The sequence below is a fragment of the Lipotes vexillifer genome, unplaced genomic scaffold (genome assembly GCF_000442215.2).
Source record: "Lipotes vexillifer unplaced genomic scaffold, Lipotes_vexillifer_v1.1 scaffold672, whole genome shotgun sequence".
NCBI lineage: Eukaryota > Metazoa > Chordata > Mammalia > Artiodactyla > Lipotidae > Lipotes > Lipotes vexillifer.
In genome coordinates, this window is record NW_006787454.1 from 1,120,811 (window position 1) to 1,141,794 (window position 20,984).

Genomic DNA, 20,984 nt, shown 5'->3' on the forward strand with positions numbered 1-20,984 from the left:
AAAAAAAAAAAAAAAAAAAAAAAAAAAAAAAAAAAGGCACAGGGTGAAGAAGATGACAGGAGAGGCCCAAAAGAGGCCAAAGACCAAAAAAAGGAAAGATGGTCATGTGTTTTATCAAGAAATACCTTAGGAAGTCTGAGCTTAGAAAATCACGTTTAGGTTGTATCCAATGGAATTGGGAAAGAGAATGCACAAAAGTATCATCTTAGAGCTAAAGTGACACATACTAGGTATCAGTTATTGCCAAATAAGTCCAGTGGCAGTATGGACATACACAAATGAGAAAAGCATGGGAAAAGTAGGCTGAAGATTAAAAATTACAATAATGAAGAGAAGAGGGAGGATAAAACAAGTAAAGGGATAACAATGAATATTTATTATAAATTGATATAAAACATTTATGTAAATGTAGTTGACTTTGGAGTGCAAAGAACTGGAAATATGTACAGTATGAAAATGTCCTTTATAAATAAAATGCGCTTTGAGACCAAAAAGAGATGATAGATAAAAAATGTTTTGGAAATTGCAAAGTACTGAACAAAAAGATATAAAAAAATCTGAACTTGCAAAGCCTTTAAGCTATGGGGAGAACATACGCATAAAAATACGGGGCTTCAGTCTATAAACAAAGAAGCCCCAAACCTAAGGGTTTCTTTTCAGATTATAGGAGGGAAGCAGAAGAGCATGGTGGTTAAAGCACAGTTTCATATCCTGGCTCTGCCACTTTCAAGCGGTGTGACTTTAGCCTCTCTGAGCCTCAGTTTCCTCTAGGAAAGTGGAGGTAATAATATATACACCTCAGGGGGTTGCTGTGAGGATTAATTAAGACCAAGCATGTAAAGCGCTTGGCATGAAACCCAGCCCACTGCAAACACGCCATAAATGTTAGCTGTTGACAGGAAAGTCAGGGAGCAGAGAAACTTAAAGCATCTCTATAATTACATGAATTGTGATGAAACAAGTTAAACTCTTGCTTGGTTTTCTTCTAAATTGGATTTTGTAAGCTAAACCTGATTCTCTCAGTATCTGAGAGCAGTTGCTAGGAGAAACTGGCAAAAGGCAATGAAGTGGTGAACTCAGCCATTGTTCCTAAAATAAATATGAAATGAGATGGGAGGCTTTGGAACAACTTCTCAGAGGGAAGAAACGACTTCCCAAATGAGAAGTCAATCTAGGACACCGACAGGATGGTGGTGGGAGAGAGGCCAGAAGCAAGAGACACAGAAAACAAGCTCCTGCAAAATGGAGGCCTCCGGGACCTCCTTTTTGTGAAAAATGCCTATAGCTGGGAATCACATACGATCATTTATGGAGCTATGTATTTATGTACCTTAGGGAGAGAATGGAAGCTGGATGTGTGAAGAAAAGATAGAAGAACGTGTAGATGTATTTGCTCATCTTATTGGAGGAAAAACAAATGGCTGGGGGAGAGTTTACACAAGGTCAGGTGCATGGGGACGACATCCACAGAGCTGGCTTAGAGTTGTTTTACTGTGTTATTATCAGCTGTATGAGTCAAACGTGTTCATCTCGCTAAGATTCTGTTCCCTCACCTGTAAGAGGAGACCAGGACTATGTGCCTAAGAGGGTGAGCATGAGGCTGAAATAGACAGAGCTTGTAAAGTGCTTAAGTGAGAATGCAACGGATGGCTCACACTGCTGGTTCTGACATTACTATCCATAGAAGTAGGAAGCGTTAACTTTATCAAATATTTGTAAGGTGTTCTCATATATTGCATCCATAAAACATAACTTTAACCCATTTCTACTCGAGTGTATCACTTAATTTTGTTGCTTATAAGAAAGTTTTAGTAAGAGAAATGCATGCATTTTTATTCACAAAGAATCGGTAGTTAATGTTATTCTTGACCTGTTTAAAAGAGGGACCCCTAACTCTGCCCCAGGGCATACATTTGCAGGGTTAGTTACTTTAGAAAGTAAAAGAGAAATTTCTGAAACCTCTGGCAGGGCTTGATGGGTTTGTGACTAAATCAATGAGGAGGTTATGGAAATATGATTTATAAACCTCCTCTTGCATATGGTACCTCATCCTCTTATGTTCATTTTAGTGTCTGCCTTTGTACACATCTTGGTGGTAAATGGGAGACAAAGACTTGGTCTGAATCATTTGCTCAACAAAATCACTGTTAAGCTCTTAGGAATGAAGAAAGGTCTGTGGAAATTTTTCCAAGTGTGAGCAAGTAGCTATTATCTGTCGAATAGCCACTTGGATTCTCCAACTAGTTACCTTTTGGTCTATGTTACTCTTTTAAGATGCTGTTTGTGACATAATCCAGCCTCTCTAAGTGGCTGTTCATTATAGGGTGAGAAATACTGAACAAATATAACCCTGCCAGATGCAAATCGAAGTCTCTCCCAGGAAAATCACAAAATGCCTTTTATGAAGTCATTTAAATGAGTCACACAGATAGTAAGCAATGAAATTTACAAATATGTATCTAATGATTCCCATTATTCATACTTAATATGGCAAATGGATAATTTTAGAGGTTGCTAAATCAAATGATAAGTGCTTCAGCTGTTTAAATTCACCAAATTTCTTAATGAAAAACAGACAGTGCTGGCTGACAAGAATGCTAACCAAATGGTCCCTTCCAGCCTGACTAGAATAGAGGGGAGAGTATAAAGCAGAGAGATGACTCTGAACACATTGTATTTTAAAGCAAAAGCCGATGTCGTTCTTCCATTCCAAAGCATATGCAAACTCTTCTCTCAGCATCCATTTAAAATGAAATTCAAATCGGTACCGCTTTTGCAAGCTTCACACCATGCTCATAAGTGAGAGGTTTCTCTTTCATATACAGCAAACGGGCCAAGGTTTTAGGGTCATCTCGGAGATCAATCTGGCAAAAAACACACATGTGATACAGTTATTTATTTTTTCAGGCCTCACCAGATGTTTAAAACTGTGACATAATAGAGATGCTTTTCCCCTTGACACCTATGAATTTTCTTTAAGGAAGCACATACACATGGCCATATTATGTCTAAAAATTAGAGTGAGTTCTTTGTAAATGTATACACCAGGCTTTCCTTATAGTTTCCCCTTCAAAGCTATTACCCTGGGAGCTGATTCGAATGATTCTGTAGCTGTTTCAAATGTTTTTGAAATTTCCTGTTTATTTCTAGGTCCCACTTATAGGATATACAAAATAATCGATCTGTCTTACTACTGTACGGTGATGCCTCATTTGATCCCTGGTTATACTACTCATTATCTAATAGTTTATTTCCTGGCTCTGAATATATATATATATTTTGGCGGGGGGACAGTTTCCAAACCAAGTCTTCACCCTCAAAGCGATGAAGATTTGCCACCTGTGAGGATATTCTAACAAATGTGCTGCAGGCTCTGAAGGCAAGTCCTAAAAAGGGCTGCTGGAGATTCAAACTATGGAACTTTATTAGCTTTCAAAACACTTTAAAGGCTTTTACAATCACAGCTTTATCTGGTATATATCTGTTTTAATGTTTTTTTAAGATCTGAGATATCGGGGGCTTAAAGGGAATAGAGAGCAATGAATTTCTGTCTTCCTTTTCAAGGGCTGTTCCTGAAGAGTTTTTTTTTTTTTTTTTTGCGGTACGCGGGCCTCTCACTGTTGTGGCCTCTCCCGTTGCGGAGCACAGGCTCCAGACACGCAGGCTCAGCGGCCATGGCTCACGGGCCCAGCCGCTCCGCGGCATGTGGGATCCTCCCGTACCGGGGCACGAACCCGTGTTCCCTGCATCGGCAGGCGGACTCTCAACCACTGTGCCACCAGGAAGCCAGCCCCTGAAGAGTTTTTGTCATAATGAGTCTTTTCTGATTGCTGCGGTCATTTTGACATTCACAACTATTTTGTGACTTTCAAACAATAATGGGTTTTAGATATAAAAATATTAGATAATAAGTGTAATTGACATCTGCACCTCATTCCTCTGGCTCAGGACTGGCTCAGGAGAAGGTTGTCTATTTAAAAAGTTACTTTGTTATTTAAAAGCAAAAAGCGGAGAGATTAACTTTAAAGGCCCCATCAAATCTTCCTGTTTCATATTAAATAGCTTTGCTGTCTTTTCAACCATGGGCTAAATAATCATTCAGTTCTTAATAAAGGCTGTTCATAGGATTAATGTATCTGAGACACTCTTCTATAGTGTTTGATAGAATAGGATGTTCAGGAGTTGCGAAAGGGTCTTTTCTTTTTCACAAACCCTCCACCGACCGACCCTCCCTGCCATGCCCGCCTTCGAACCTGGGTCCCTATGAGGACGTAAGGCACGTGAGGCATGCAGTCCTTCAGCTCCGGGACCCACTCCTCCTGGACGTTGTGATAAGAGGCAGGATTTACGACGGAGAAGCAGATCAAAAACACATCCGTGTTGGGGTAGGAGAGCGGCCTCAGCTGGTTGTAATCCTCCTGCGGGAAGAGCAAAGAGTTTGTGCTTTTGTATAGTCGGGTGAGGTGTGGCCACGTGGTTCCAGGGAGTGCCTCGGGAAAGATTCCACCGCCGTGCCCTTCGACCCCATTCCTTCCCTGACCCTGGAATCTGGTGGTTTCCTATATTACAAGAAGTAAAGGAGCCATCAATCCGGAAAACACCTGTTTGTTCTGTATAAAGATTATGAATTGCCTCTGTTTAAGATGAACTAAAAAAAAACCTAAAAAAAGTTTTAAAAATAGCTTTAGTGAGGTAATTTACATACCATGAAGTTCATCCATTTAATGTGTATAACTCAGTAAGAATTATTGCAATTCTGTCCCTTGGGAATTGTGTTGTATTGAATATGGATTTAAATCAGTGGGCCATTGGCCAAGGCACAGAAATTCTCTCCTTATATAACTGAAAAAATTGCATTGAAATTTAATTTAGAATAAGCTAACTCGAATGCAAAGCAGAGCTGTTGCCAAATCATACACCACAATATTTGAATAAATATCTTGTCTGAGGGTTTAGAGCTAAGAATTTGGGGATTTGTTTCTAAATCTACCTAAAAGCCATACTGTGGCCTAATAAATAAAATGCCAGATTAATGACTTTTCCCCAAAGACTTTTCAGACCAGAATATGCTCTAGTTGAAGAGCTCCTGTTTGCGTAAGATGTTTATGTATATGCTGTTTTAGTGGGAGATGACAGAGACAAAGAAAAACATTGGATCATCTCAACTTTGGGAAAATGTCAGCAAGTACCTTTTATTGTATGTAAAATGTTTTAGGAGGTTCCAAGGTAAAATCTGCTATTTCATTAGAAGGTTTAATCTATTTTCATAGAATTTGGTAACACATAAGCCCAAAGTAACTTTATGTGTGTGTATATTTTACATGTATATACTATGTATACACACATGTTCTCACATACCACAATATGACAAAATGTTCATACACACTATGTGTAATTTATATACATATACACACTACATACAGGCACACATTATACATACATACATAGGTGCAATCAAATCTATATGTTCACACTTATACATGTGTACATAGACATGGGCAACATATCAATTCATTTATTAGGGTCTGTCCTTACTACTCTTCCTAACACTTAAAAAAGTTACAAAATTTATATATGCTCTTCGCAAAAATTCAAACATTACGGAAGTACATAGAATAGAAGTAAAACTTTGTTCCCATCCTGCACTTGATCTCTAAGAGTTTTTCCTCTCTTCCCAGAGGAAGCAGCTATGTAACAATATCCTTCTGAACTTTTAATATTTATTTACGTATATAACATACACATGTTTATTTAAAAAACAAATCGATTATATAGCTCATATTGTTGTGACACTTGTCTTTTTCAACTTAATAGGTCATGGATAGTTAAAAATATTGACCTCACTATCTTTCTGTTGACCCTAATAATGTCTTTATAAAAAGGGGGTGTACACATATGCCCCTTCCAAGGGGAGGAAGCCCCTTGGAATGTCAAGGGTGGTCATCTCTGGTTGGTAGACGTGCATTTATCTATCATTTACTCAAGGTGCCCAGCACACAGGGACTCAGTATGCATGGCTGGCACTATTACTGCTTTTAATACTAACAAAATCTAAGCAAAATTCAATGCAAGCTGGCAAGGATGCTGAAAAATCCTAAAATCCTAAAAAGTGAACTAAAAGAACACACAAAACAATCAGTCATTGTGGTTGAGTACATTGCTTAAAAACTGATTGGGCCAGGCCTATGATTGCATCTCAATCAAGTTGTGCCCATGGCTCTGTGTGTGTGTGTGTGTGTGTGTGTGTGTGTGTGTGCGCGCGCCTGCATGGCGGGGGTGGGAGTGTGGGAGGGGACAGCTTGTCTCTTGTCAGTGACTCTTCCTCTTTCCACAGCTAGCCCTGAAAGCCAAATCTGTCCCACAGTCTCTCTGCCCCTCGCCTTTCTCGCTGGGACTTTCTCTCTCACAGTAGCTGTGAAGCCCACACGCCAAGAACTCTCCTTCCCGGCCCATAATCTACAGCTGCTCATGATGCCACCTGCTCCCTGCCACTTCATCCTCTCATCTGCATTGTCATAAATGGAGTAGGGGGCGTGTTGTTTTTTTCTCATGCCCCACTTGTACTCTGTCCATAGCAAGTATTCCATAAATGCTGTTGACTGATTTTGATGACACCCGGTCTGCAGAGACCTGCAGATGAACACATGGTTTTTCTGTCTATCATTTACTGCAGTAGTTTTCATTAGAATCATCCAGGGAGCTTTAAAAACATCCTGATGCCCTGCTAACCACCTACCTGCCTCTACCTTCCCTAACCTGGGACCAGTGAAATCAGAATCTCTAGAGAGTGGGCTTGGGTATCTGAGTATTCTGATTTCATTGGTCTGAGGTTGGCATGGAGTTGAGAACAACTGATTTACATCATCTTCAGTGTCAACAGAGGATGTATCAGGGGCTTATTACTAAGGGCCAGGCACTCTTTCAAGCTCTTACATGCATTATCTAGTTGAATCCTCACACTAGCACTGAAAAGATGGTACCGTCAACATCTGAGTTTCATAGAAGAGGAAGTTAAGGTTTAGAGAAATTCAGCACTGGACCAATGTTACAGAGCTATTAAGCACCAGGATGGGGGTATTTAGCCTGAATCCAGCTCTAGCTCTTAATTGTGACCACACGATTTGCTTCAGCCCGGAATTTTAAGGGACAGATTAAGACTTTTCTTGAAAGTTCATTTATCCAGGAATCTTAATATGGATTCATACTTTACCCAAGGATCTAGGAAAAGAAATGTTAGAGACTATGGGGTGGGTATAGTACCTATTTCTACAGAGCTATAGAGAGGCATATCTCTAGGCCTGCATCTACCAGAAATTACCACCAGATGGCAGCAGACACTGTATATTTAAAACCTCAAAGCTTAAAAAAGCACAAAGGAGAGAAATGTCAGAACTAGGTAAGTTGGGTCACAACTAGATAAGCAAATAACTGGTAGTCTGAAAGGATCATGTTTACTTGATTCTTTACCTAGAAGCTCTCAAAGGAATTCTGCTCACATTATGGAAAAGTTAGGAAGACCCCTGGTTGCTGGATTAACTGTAGGTGGGAAGGTGAAAAGAGTTTGGTTTTTCGGTAATTTACCCTCCTGGTAGGTCCAGCTGAGTGACTTCTGACTGTGTCCTTCATTGGGCTTTATCCTGCTCTGTATTCTGGATCTCTAGTCTGTGGAAACCTTAGTCCTGCTGTATAATTCCATTTAAAAAGATTTATTAATTGCCTACTGAATGTCTAGCATACAACATTCAGGATGCTATATGAACTATATAAGGCTAAAAGAATTGGCAAGCTAGTGGGGGAAAAAATGAAAATATGGGAAACCGATTTATGTGAAAATGAGACAGGTGAAGTTTCTCTTGCTTTTAGTAAGCTCTCTGATAATAGAATAATGTAGAATAGTTATTTGACTGAATTGGGAAAATACAATTTCAAGGCTGGAAGAGGTCTTAGAGGTTAGTGCAGTGGCTCCCAAAGTAGGGTCCCGACTCGCAGCATGGGCATCACCTGCGAGCTTGTAAAGGATGCATATTCCCCCGTGCCACCCAGCCTTCCTGAAGCTGAGGCTCTGGGGGAGGGGTTGCTCCACCTGTGTCCTAACAAGCCCTCCAGGTGACTGTCATAGCTCAAGTCTAGACACTGAATGATTTAATCAGGACTACAGAGCAAACGTACCTCTAAAGAAGGCTCACACCTAGGCTGATCGGGCTCATTTCAGCCCCCATTTGCCACTGGCTGCAGCTATGACACGCGGCAGTGGGTTCAGGATTAATAAAAGTAAGTGTCCCCTCAGACTGAGGCCTGGGTGCTGGGAGTTTGGGGGACTTGAATTTGTACCAGCTGATAACTCGGGTGATTATTTTTTGCAGTGGGGCACGTTTTGGGTCTTGGTTGGACGCGCACATGTTGAGATGACAGAAAGGGGCTCTGAGGATTGGGTCAGTGGTTTATTTTGTATTTGAGCCCCCTTCCAATGTTGAAACTGAGAATGGAGGACTATAAGAGTGACCCAAAGGGGGCTTCAAGGGCTAAAGAGGACAAAGAGGCTGGGCAGGGGATGGGGGTGGAGGGAAGGGTGGGATTTGGGCAAGGTAGGCTTTTTTTTTTTGCGGTACGCGGGCCTCTCACTGTCGTGGCCTCTCTCGTTGCGGAGCACAGGCTCCGGACGCGCAGGCTCAGCGGCCATGGCTCACGGGCCCAGCTGCTCGGCGGCATGTTGGGTCTTCCTGGACTGGTGCACGAACCTGCATCCCCTGCATCGGCAGGCGGACTCTCAACCACTGCGCCACCAGGGAAGCCCAGGGTAGGATTTTGAGTGCTTTCCACCCGACTTCACTCCAAAGGCAGGAGAGTGTTTGGTCTGAAGGCAATCTGGTGTTCTGGGGTAACTATGGGTGATTATCAAACAAGAAAAGTTCAGGGACAGCCTCAGCTTCAGACGGGCCGAACACCTTGGGCTCGAAATATGCCTGGAACAGCCGCATCATGATGGCACAGGTGGTGAGCAAGTGAAACCATTAGACCAACCCTTCTCAAACTTTATGCATTTTTGAATCACCTGGGGATCTTGTTCAAATGCAGATTCTTATTCAGCAGCGGGCCTGGGATGAAGTCTGAGAATTTGCATTTGTAACCGGTTTCCAGATGGTGCTGATACTGCTGGTCCGGGGACCACACTTTGAGAGGCTAGGAGCATTGCACTGAGCATCCCCTCCCCTCCTCCCCACCCCCATAGCTATGTTAAATTGGAAATGGAATTCTGCTTCCAAGCCCTGTTGGTTTAATGGTATTTACCCCAGATTTTCAACACATTCTCACTTTCGTATTCTCCCATAAGTACACTCATATCTGTCAGGCTTGGTTTGGAAAATGTGGACAGCACACATAGGGCAGGAGTGGCAGCATAGTGTTTAAGAACATGGGCTAGGGAGACATATTCTCTGGTTTCAAATCCAGATGGCCTATTGGGTCAGCTGATAGCAAAGAGGAAGGCTCCTATCCTTCCAGGTTGCCATTAATGAACCCCAGGTGTACTTGGCCTCCCTGCCTGGTCCTTATGTCTCTCTCTTCAGCCCTTGCGGGGGCAGGGGGCAGGGAGGAGGGAAGGAGAAGGGTTTCAGAATCCAGGACAGGTGAAGACACGTGGTGTGCAGCCCTGGCTGAGTGAGGGGTACAGCTGATGGCCTTCCTGCTTCCCAACTTTCGTGGTCACCGGTGACAGCTGGGCTGCTGTGGTTTCTCAGTGACAGACACCATTCTGTGCTCGGCTGCCAGCAGACGGCCCCCGATCCAGCAGTGCTTGTGTGCAGAGAACTCAGGGGTTTATCCTGCTGACAAGCCAGCCTCCTGATGCTAGGAGATTCTCACTCCTCCCTGGTACTACTGCTAACTGCCGCTTTTGCAAACGTTGCTTTTGAGATACGTCCATCCTGGAGTTTGGCCTGAGAGGTCACAATCACAGCAGGGTTTTACCCACGTTGCTCCTGGAGGCCAGGGCCCACGAGAGAAAGAGACAAGGTGTCTTAGTACCGGGACTGGTTCCAGTCTAGGTGGTCGGCTGAGGGGTGGGAGGATGCCTGGTTCAAGGCCGTGACCTGGGAAACGCCCCTCTCCCACTTTGGCATTCCTTAGCCGGCCAGTACCCAGGCTTGCGGCAGTATCCCCACCCCAGCTTCCTGCTCTCCCTCGTGACACACTCTAAAGAAACTGGCCTGCAATCACGTCATTTAAAAGTCGGCTCTCTGACTCTCTGTAGTCAAGCCAAAGATCTGAGCTCTAGAAATCCCTTTCAGAGACTCTCCGTAATGCACTTAGGAGGGGCAAGAGTCACACAGGCTGGGTTGGCAGGACCTAAATAGATCTGGTTTACAGACCAGGCCTTATTGCCTCCCCAGTGTGAGCTGAGGGGGTAACATGCTGAGTCACCCTGTACAAAAACCCCTCACTTCATTGCCTAACCGACTGTTTGGAATTCTACCCAACAGATGAACCAGAGTTCTGAAGGCTCTTTGTCTTCAAAAGACTCCACTCAAAGTCCAAGTATCAGTTTGTTTCGGGGGCTTGGGGAGAGAGCTAATGTTTAATAGCAGCTGCCACGTGCTGGCAGTGTTTGCACGTGACTTCATCATAACCTGCCTTTAGCAGATGCTCGGCTGGCTTGTGCAGTGCTGCAAGCGTGTCTCAGGCGCGGCTGGCAGGGCTGCAGTGATGCCTGAGGTGACTAGGTGTGGCGAGGTGGAGGGAACCAGGTCGAATGATTTTGTCCAGGGCTGGCTTTGAGGCTAGAAATAACGAGTTCCTATCAGTTTATCTTTCCGAACACATGTGCTTCTTGAAGTTGTTTTTGTTAACTCTGAGCCACAGTTATCTCAGGACAAAGATGAGGGGCACTGCTCCTTGATTTGTTCATGTGAGAAAATCTAATTATTCACAGCAAGATGGAACCCTATAGCCAGGTTCAGAGACTTTATTTCTTTTTTTGCGGCTCAGGGATTAATCAATTGGTTTTGAGATCACTGCTCTTCCTTGTTAGTAACTCTGACCAGATGAGTAATTTTGAATTAGTTATAGATCTTCCTTAGCCACGTGACCTCAGCAACATTTGTTAGAATATAACTGAGGAGGCTAGATTATCCTCCTTGAGGCTGGGAATGGAAATGTTGGGACAATGCTTCTAAATTAAATTTGTCACAAAGCCTTATTGGTAGAGTCGTAGAACCATGGGAATCAACTTGGGTAATGGTTATTTCCCACCATATCCTCCTAACATTAGGAACAATGTTTCAACCACCAAAGACTCCAAGGGTCATGATTCTTAAATTTTAATGTGCATACGAATCATCTTCTTCAAATGCATTTTCAGATTCAGTAGGCTGGGGACAGAGCCTGAGATTCTGCATTTCTAATAAGGTCCCTGGCAATGCTGCTGGTTGGTGGACCAGACTCTGAGTGGTAAGGTTCTAGAACCATGGTTCTCAAAGTATGGTATACAGACCAGCAACAGCAGCACTGGGAAACCTGTCAGAAACATAAGTATTAATACTTAGGCACCATCCCAGCAACACTGCGGGTGGGGCCCAGTGACTGGGTTTTAACAAGCCCTACAGGTGACTCTGATCCCTGCTCAAGCTTGAGAACCACTGTTCCACAAAATGAATTATTCATACGCGTCATCCTTCAGTGGAATGCATTCCAATACCCAACAGTCCTTTACTGCTGAGAGGTCTCCCTTAGGTCTAGCCTCAAATTGTTTTGTTTAGTTATTCTGGTTCTTTTAGGCATTCTCGAGGTCATTTTTAAAGGTCCTAATCATAGAATTTTAGTCCTATAAGGAGCTTTAAGATGTGTTCTGATTTCTTTTCCCCATGCTTTACGCTCCCCTATGAACCTTGTCCACCTCTGGGCTTTCAGAGTAGCTGGTGGAAAGCATTAAAGTGAAAGTTAAATTGAAGAAATATCTATAACCCATTTGTTGTTATATTCTATCGGTGCTCATCACTTTCTTCTGTGTCAGAGGTTTGGGTCAATTTGGAGTTTAAAGATATTTTTTCTTCTGCCTTAGAGTCTCAACTCCTATACTAGTATTATTAAATTTTTCTAAGGACAGAACAGTGGGAAAGAATAATTAAACTGCTTTTATGCAGTTTTATTGGATTCAAAATTAAATAGAGGCCAGGGAGGCTGTTCTGGGGGCAATTAACACACAGAAGCAAACAATTGTGGTGGATTGCTATAGAACTGGGGAGAACTGGGTGGGCACAAGGGGCACAGAGAGCATTTTTAGAAGGCAAGGGAAACAGAAAGAGGTTTCAGAATCAGGCAATAATTGTTGCTGTATTGAATTTTTCAAACTGGATTATATTAATAAAATATGATTATGGAGGTAAAGGGTGTAAACTCTTTTTTCAGGCTGTGAGTCCCTGATGGATGGGGACACCCCAATGACTGTGTGATTGAATGAGGGTAGGCAACTCCAGCCCGAACAGCAGTCTCCCTCTATTGCTGGAATGATTTCTGGTGGAGGGGCAGTCAAGCATGAGCTGCACTGAAGCCCTGTACCTTAGCTCAAAGGAGCCAAATCACCTTTCCAATCTGGGCATCTGTGGGCATCCTTTTCTAGTCGTGCGTCTCGGTATTGATGTGAGAGGTCTCCTCCAGTCTCCAGTTCCTGAGACTAATTGGCTAAAACACCCATCAGCCAGCGAGGGGAAACTGGAGGCTTTTAGGAGCTTTGAGTCTGGTGCTAGATTTTCCAAGTTCTCCACTGCCTGGGCCTGCCCAACATCTGACTTTGATGTTCCACAGGCATTTATACAGTGGTTCTTGCAAATGCACACAGAAATCCTAAAGAGAATTTTATTTATTATGATTTTTTTTTTTTAGTATAGAGATACCAAATTGAGCAAAAAGACGTATCTCCAGATAATTGTGAAAAAAATCTAGACAAATGCATAACTACAAATAACAATTACCAGGAAACTCACAGTGGGCATAAGCATGGTCTAATGTTCACTCCAAAGGACTTAAGATGTATGAATTTGGACAGACTGAACAACCCGCTGATTTTGACCTAAATAAATGACCCAGGATGTATGGTACCAAAAGCTCTGTCAAAGAAATTGGGCCATAACCATCAGTTGCTTAACCTCTTCCCCTCTAGCCCATGAACTTGTAACATTAGACACTTTTTTGTAGTGGAGTGTGGGATGCAAGGAAAAAAAGATAAAGCGGCATTTTCACCCAAGCAGAGCATGTGCTAACTGATTAAGCACTGAGGGTTCCAGTCCATTGCCTTACATTATTGTTTGGCCAGGTTCTCCAACTTGAAGAAATATTTCTGACAGAATGAGCATATTTCAGAAATCTTGGAGAATTTAGAGTTATTCCCAGTTATTCAGGGGTTGACCCTCACTTTGGGAAAACATCCAGGATCCTGGATTTTCTTGCTTCTAACACTTAATCCATCTTCTTCCTACTCCTTGATCCCCATCACCTATCTCTTTTTGTACCTTTCCACAGCTTGTTAGGCAATTCAAATAAAGAGCAGGCAAAAAATATAACACGAAAAAAAATAATGGGTGAAACTAAAATTTATGAAATTGACTCAGTAATCCTGGATCTGGAATTGATATGGGTAGGAAGAAACTGGAACTCTCGGCCAAATATGTTATTTTGGTTAGTGATAGTCGTCAACCAATAAATGAATGGTTATTTGCCTATCAACACCTTGAATCCTACAATGATTTAGTTTTCTGTAATTAAAAATATTTTTAAGATATTCAAAATATTTTGGTTGTCATTTAGGTAGACAATAAATTTGCCCCAAGTGATCAGAGGGGGTAATATCTGTACCGTTAGTCCCCATATGCCTAGCCAAATGGATCATTCTTCCTGCCCCACCCCCCCAAACTCTTAATGAATCAAGGTAAGAAAAATGTACCTGTCCTGCGGTGTCATACAGTCCGAGCAAGTGTTGCTTGCCTCCCACTGTCACAGTAACTAGGGGAGAAGAGAAAAGAGGAGAGACTGTAAATGCAAAGCTTCAATCAGGAGTCTTCACGTTTCTCTATGCCAGCATCTCCTTGGGCAGCAAGGACAAGCATATGCCTCACCCGTGTATATTCGAAACAAAGTTGACAGCATGCTTGCCAAATGAAAGGCAACCTTGGGCTGCAGTGAGAGCAGATGGGCTGAGCCAAGTCCAAATTTCTCCACCGAGGTGAATACTACTGGTGCCACTAGGGCACTCTGCAGGCTGTTCATTGATCCTGATTAGGCCCAGTAATATCAAGCTCCTGAAGGAAAAGGACGCTGGACTCTTTCTTGGTTAGTTTATTTTCTTCTTTCATTTGGTTTGAGCCACCTTTCGGGATATAGACTCGTGTAAGCAACCTTTCTGTTAGAAATCTCTCGGCTTTTATGTGTCATCAAAATGTTAAAAGACCCTGAAAACAAAGGATATTAACCCACCTGCCTATGTTATAGTCTATAAGGCAAAGCTAATAATGAAATGCGAAGGGCTTAACGTTTATTTCAAAAAGTGTTTTTATTAAATATCCCTGTGCTTTAGCTCAACTGATTCATTACAGTTTGAACCTTAGTTGCAGAAGGAGGCGTTGTATATGGGTTTCATCTCACATAACTGAAGGGCATATATAGAGTGCAAAGTAGAGAGTTTGATTTACTCAGCAGGCTTATTGCCTTGCCAAGCAACCATGTCCAAAAGTGGGAGGTAATAGAGGGATACCAGCTGCTCTTTACATGGCTGGAAATGAAATAAAGTCTCAACTTGAAACTAAACTGAGATTGAACAAATCGAAGGCAAGAGTAATATGATTCTCTTGGGGAATGGAAAGAGCAGATTTAAATTTCCACAGAAATTTAATCTCTTTTTGGAAAAAGAAAGTAAAATATGAAGGAGAATGTGATTTTTCCTAGTTGATTAAAAAATGTACAAATGCAGGGATTCACATTCACTGTCTTATAATAACCTATAATGAAATATAATCAGAAAAAATAACTGAATCACTATACTGTTCCCCTAAAACTCACACGTTATTGTGAGTCAACTATATTTCGATACAAATGTGCAAGTCCAACATAAAAATGATTTTTGATTTCTCCTACCATTAGCTGTGCAGGAAACGAAAGATAAATGGAATAGCAACCTTTTACAACCATATCTTTAAAATATGCCAGCCTAATTCTCTAGTCTGCTGCTCGGAGCTGCTGCTTTCGTACTGATCTGACTTTTATTTGTTCTCAGGTTCAGGGCCTACATGTATGCCAAGTGCTTCTTAATGGCTCTTTCTGTGAAAAGCACTTGTTTAAAAGCACTGCCTTCCCAGACACTGGGAACAAGTTTTCTAATCTACTCAGATCAACGTGTGTTCAGCTTGATAACATGGCAGCAGCTGCACAGATGAACTTTTACATGTGTGTTTTTAAGGAGTGAACCCAGCTCCATCCAACGCTAGTGACAACACCGAAGGGGGCGTCTAAACATTTTTCCTTCCTTTCATAAGCCAGGCTAGCAATGGAAATGAAGGTGAGATGGCGCAGCCCCGATCGCTTCGTCCTGTTATATTTTCCTCTTCCTGCACACTTGGAGCCCAGTCAGATGTTCCTAAAATCTGCCTAAATTGTTTCTTTAATGGCTAATTCACCACCTAGACATGGATCAGAAATGAAGGGAAGAAAGCCAGCCGTTACAACATGGAATTTCCTGCCTCCAGTGAGCCCAGTACTTACAGGTTAGGGGCAGCGGTTCTGGAGACCCCCTTGGATGGTCTCCCGACTTAGAGGCCCGGGGCCATCTGTGGAGCGAGTACTAGAAGCTGACTCGCCCTCATGGCCCCACTGGGCACTGCAGAATTTCCAAAGCCATGGCTCTGACCTTTGTCACTGGAGCCCTGAAGCTCTTGTTTGAGTTTTCTCAGAGAACAAACATTCCTTCCAGCCTGCTTTTCCTCAGGCCTCACCCTTTTCTCCCTTGGCAGCTCTGACTGCAGAGAATTGTTCCAGGCCTGAGGCGAGTGCCAGCCCGGGAAAGGTGGCCGTCGGGCTGAGGGTCTGAGCCCAGCCTTCCCTTCCCTCTGTCCTTCCCTTCCTCAAGAGTTTCTTGGGTTCTGGGACTGCCCTCAGTGTTGGGAGCGTAAAGGCCAGATACAACTCGTCCTGTCACGGAGCGTGGAGAGGAGGGTACAAGGCAGTGCAGTGAGCACTCTGCTGGTGGCAGTGTGGATGGGTGGGGGAGCATGCAGAAGGGGCACCACTGCACGGGCACACGCGCACTGCTGGAGTGTGGTCAGAGAAGGCTTTCTGGAGGACATGTCTGAGCTGCGTCCCGAGGATGGCCAAGAATTACCCAGGGTGCACTGGGGGAGATGGGGCATGTAGGCTCAGGCCCACCCGACTCACTAATACAGCCTTTATTCTGAAGGCTTTGTTAAACTATGAAAGTCCTGAATTCTTCTTGTTCCCAAAGAAAGCGAAAGAGAAGGAACTAAAATAATTTACTTGCGTTAAGGCAAAATGGTGAGAGGAGGGAGGATGAGGTTTTTGGGGTGGAAGCCAGGTCAGCTTTCAGCTTTGCTGCCTACTCTGTTGGACCAGCCCTGCTGGAGGAATCCTGAGGGAACAGGGCAGTGCCCTCGTGCCCCCATCTCTGGAAATCACTTTTATTCTCTCTTCTTTGCCCTTTGATTCTCCCATTTTATCAGAAGGAAGATAAATGGATCACACAGTTGATGACTGAGAACATCAAGGGACAGACAGCCAGAGACAGATCCAAGCATTACTCACATATTGTGGAATATGCAAATGGCTTTGTGAGTCCTTATCTTGGACTAGCAATGGATGCCTTATCGCTTGCCAACCTGGGCTCTTTGAGGCTTCTCAGTTTGGAAATGAATTAGTCAGGTCAGCATAGAAGGAAGGTATGCTCTAAAAATATCATAGGAAATGTGGAGACGTTGAGAGAGCGGGATCTTTTAAGTCAGATGGTTCTGCGTTTGAATCCTATCTTTGCTATTCACTGTCTGAATGACCTTGGGAAAGTCACCTAACACCTCTGAGCCCCACTTTCCCTATTTGTTAAAAATGGGGAGAACATCACCCATCAAAGAGAATACTTGTGAGGAGGACGTTAAATGAGAAAATGCCTGGCACACAGCCTGGCCCATAGTAGGTGCTGAGACGTTGTTATTTCCCCTCCTTCAACAAATGCTTATTGAACCTCTTCTAAGACCAGGGACAGTCTGTCTTGCTCTCCCCTGTATACCCAGTGCACGTGAAATGGCGCAACAAATTTATAATATTTGTGAATTACCGGTCACTTTCTACCCTAAATGGTAGCTATTTAGATCAATGTCTTGTGTCTCTGAATGGACAGGTAGGCCCTTGAGGACAGAATCTCCATACAGTACACAACACAGTTCTTGGCACACGTAGTAGTTGCTGAATCCACAGAACAGAAATGAAGCCCCAGGGGCAACTCAGGCAGAAGGAGGTCCTTCGAAATGTGCAGAGGCTCAGCTTGAAGCATCCTGGCAAGATGCTAACTGCTGGGAATTACCTGCAGCCAGCAAACCTGCCTGGCAGACAGTGGTCAGGCTAAAATCCCAGATCACCTTCTATTCTCGGAGCTGTTAGAGTGTTTTTTCTTTTTTGACCTTAGAGAGGTTTTAAAGAGAGTGGGTCAAATGACCTGCTCATGGCTCAGATGGGTCTCTCAATAAAGCGTGAGAAGTTGTCAGTGGCTTGTTAAGTATGTAAACTGAAGGCCCTTCTCCTCCAAATCCATTAAGCTCTTGGCTTCCTTGTGTTTGTTGTTGGTGCAGATTGGATGGTTAATTTTATGAGTTGGAGTGAGGTGCTAATGAAGTTGAAGTCGCGGGTTTGCTCTCCTGAGAGTCAGTTGCTTTCACCCAGAGAGAAAGTGTCCCGGCAGACGTGAGCCTGCCCCCCTCCACCCCCCTCTCAGCATTTCAGTCACCTCATGAAACTGCATGTCATTTGCAAACCTGGATGAGGAAGTGTTGGTCATTCCCTGTAAGCCAGCTCAGGCCATAAGTCCAGCCCATTAGCAGCACTAGGAACCTGGTTCACAGCCCCTGCCTTGTTGGGTGGTGGACTGGTCATCTCATCCGCCAAGAGCAATCTTTTGGAGCCGATGTGATGAATATCCGATGAATCCTGAGAACTGGCATTGTGGAAATGCCCAGTGCCCCTCCATTCCCAGCACATAGCCAGCTGTCTGCATCACTCATGTCAAATGTACTGTATTTGGCAGGTAGGATGAGGCATACCTGACTATGTCTCATCCTAAAGGTACTAGGATGGTACTAAAGGTACTAATAGTACCTTTAGTACCATCCTAGGCTCTATTTTGGAGGAAGAAACACTAGATTTATAGACATAGCAAGAAATACAATTTTAATTAAGTTAAAAACACGGCCCCATGCAAATATAGAATGATGTTATGTCAAAGATTTATTATCTCGTTAATGAGAGAATCAGTAAGATGATAAATCTTGTTCAAAGAGCATTTTGAAGAACTGGGCATTTATAGGTACTTCAAAAGCAAAATGTTAGAATAAGATGGCTAAGTTCAATGGAAAAGTGGTTGTTGTCCTATGGAAAAGATGACCTTTGGTGTTCTCCTTTCTACTAAACAGGAATTATTTGCATCTTGACCCAACAAGATTTACAAGTTAACATGTAACTTCAGAGAATCTAAACTTTCAGTTAATAGCAGATTCAGACAAAGGCAAGTTACCCTAGATTACTAAGCCTCGGGGGAAGGGTGTTGAACACTGCCTTAGCATGGACAGCTGCATGTTCTCAGCCTTATATCCAAGTTCCAGCTAATTTTTCTTCAAGTCTGAACTCAAGTCCATACTTAGCTATCTACTCATTTGGTGAGATGTTGGGTAGGTCAGTAGGTTTCTCCCTCACCTGGAAGATAAACACATTGTCTTTACCTTAAAGGGGTATAAAAACTCTTTATTAGCTGTTCCAAAGTCAGGGGTAATCACCACTACAGTTTGTCTATGTCTGGGGTGCTGCAAAAAAAGGAGAGTTTAAATGAAAAATCTCAGTTCTGACCCTCGTCATGCTTGCTGACTGAATATCTTCAGCAGTGTTCGCTGACCTTTTCCCTCTCTGAACTGACTCTCATCCCCAGCTCCTCCTCCTTTCTAGAAGATCCCATCTGGGACTGTGAGTCACCTAGCACCAGGGTCCGCTCTTAGGAGCTGCTTGTGTGTGTTGTGACGTGGGTTAAGCCTCACAAATATGCATGTTCATTTTATAAGGAAGCAACTCAGAGGCATCTGGGATGACATTTCCCTCAAATTAAAATAAGCTAGAAAACAGAATGAAACTAGAAATAGATAATACACTTGCATAAATATGAATGGTGGTGAATTCCTTCCTGGTGGGGTTTCATCCTTCCAACTTACGTGTTCCTGTTAAGGCGGCTTGAAAACCTCATCCATCTACACTGGCCCCCCTCAGCCAGCTCGTTTCCTTTCTTTGCAGAGAATGCCTCTTGTTTCCTAAGCAGCAGCCTGTGTGTGTGTGAAATAAAAGTTGTTCAGGCAAGTCTCTTATTTGATGTACTGGTGTGAGGTCCTGTTTCCATAGAACAAAGACTGAGGGGAAAACCAAACAGTCTCCCTGAGAATCCATTAGGACACTGAGCTGAGGGTTTTCTTTCGTTAGTTGTGTGTATTCGTCCTACCGTAGCAAGAGTTCCTTTTGAACAGGGGAACGTACCTCTGCCATGCATCTCCATCCCTGGTCATGTTTCTTTTCTCCTTTAGGTATGCCTATTGTGGCAGGGGATTTACTTTGTAGTTGTTTGTTTAGTCTGTACTGTAACCACCCCAGATTTTAAGGCAGAAGGACTGGCTGGAGGCCTGAACTCACTGTGAACAAACTCTGGTATCTTGAGCGACTTACAGCTTCCCTACGTTCTCAGTTCTTACTGGAAGTTTGAGGAGAAAAGAAGATCATGAATATAAAAATTGTGTACAAGAAAAGCTAACACAAATACAAGGTGACACCTGTGAGCAAATGGCTTCTTAACAGTACTTTTGGGAACAGAGCTTGCTGGAATGAAGTTGGGTATGGGGTGGGTGTTCAGGAAAGGTCTACCCTTGTCAGTACTTGTTTGATGAGGGAGGAGAGGGAGGAGGAAGAGGAAGGGGGGGGGGTGAAAGGCAAGAGGAAGGGGAGGAGCTTGTGCACTTCCAGGACCTTTGGAACTGGCTGGGGATGAGGCCAAACCAAAGACAGAGCCACGATTCCATGACATTCACATCCTGGGATTTTAGAGTCTTGCTTGGCCTCACCCTTCCTTCCTCAACATTCATTTGGTCTCTACATCCTGCCAGTTCTACCTGCTAAGTATCTCTGGATACTCCGACTCCTCTTTACCATCTGTGTAACTGTCCTCATGCAGCCCCCAACCTTGTCAATTGCAAAAGTCTCCTAATCAACATTCATTTCTCCAGGCTCATTCATTTCTCAGGCTTAACGTAGCTTTGGCTCCCAATCATCTCCAAGATAAAATTCAGATATTTTCCAAGAGGGTACAGTGTCCTTGTAATCTGGCTTCTGGTTTACCTTTCCAGATGTCTCCTATTTTTTTACCCTCCTACAATCCAAACTTCTTGCAGTCTGTTATACTCACAATGCCTTTGCCCAGGTTGTTCCCTCGGAAAATCTGGAAAAGAAATTCTGGAATGCTTTCCCCACACCTGTCAGCCTGGAAAACTCCCATAACCTGGAAAACTCACTTTTGTAACGCCTCGTTGATGTCCTCCAACTACCTTAAGTGTCTTTCCATGCTTACTTGCCCATTGGGCCTTAAAGTGCTGTGTGCTGTTTATCTTCATGTACCAAGATCTAGCACGGGCCTGGCATGTGGCTCCATAAATATTGGTTGAGTGACTGAAAAGTGAATTAAATTCCAACTAAAGCGG

The 20,984-nt window shown here is 43.3% G+C and overlaps 1 protein-coding gene across 1 annotated transcript in view; it reads right to left on the reverse strand.

The window, feature by feature from the left end:
- Positions 1-20,984, reverse strand: part of RHOJ (ras homolog family member J) — a 79,984-nt gene that overhangs the window by 5,733 nt on the left and 53,267 nt on the right. Inside the window, exons 2-4 of the mRNA XM_007460072.1 lie at positions 13,934-13,992; positions 4,254-4,418; positions 2,769-2,864 (exon numbers count right to left, since the gene is read on the reverse strand). Coding sequence (XP_007460134.1) covers positions 2,769-2,864; positions 4,254-4,418; positions 13,934-13,992 — 320 coding nt within the window. The remainder of the gene's footprint in view (positions 1-2,768; positions 2,865-4,253; positions 4,419-13,933; positions 13,993-20,984) is intronic.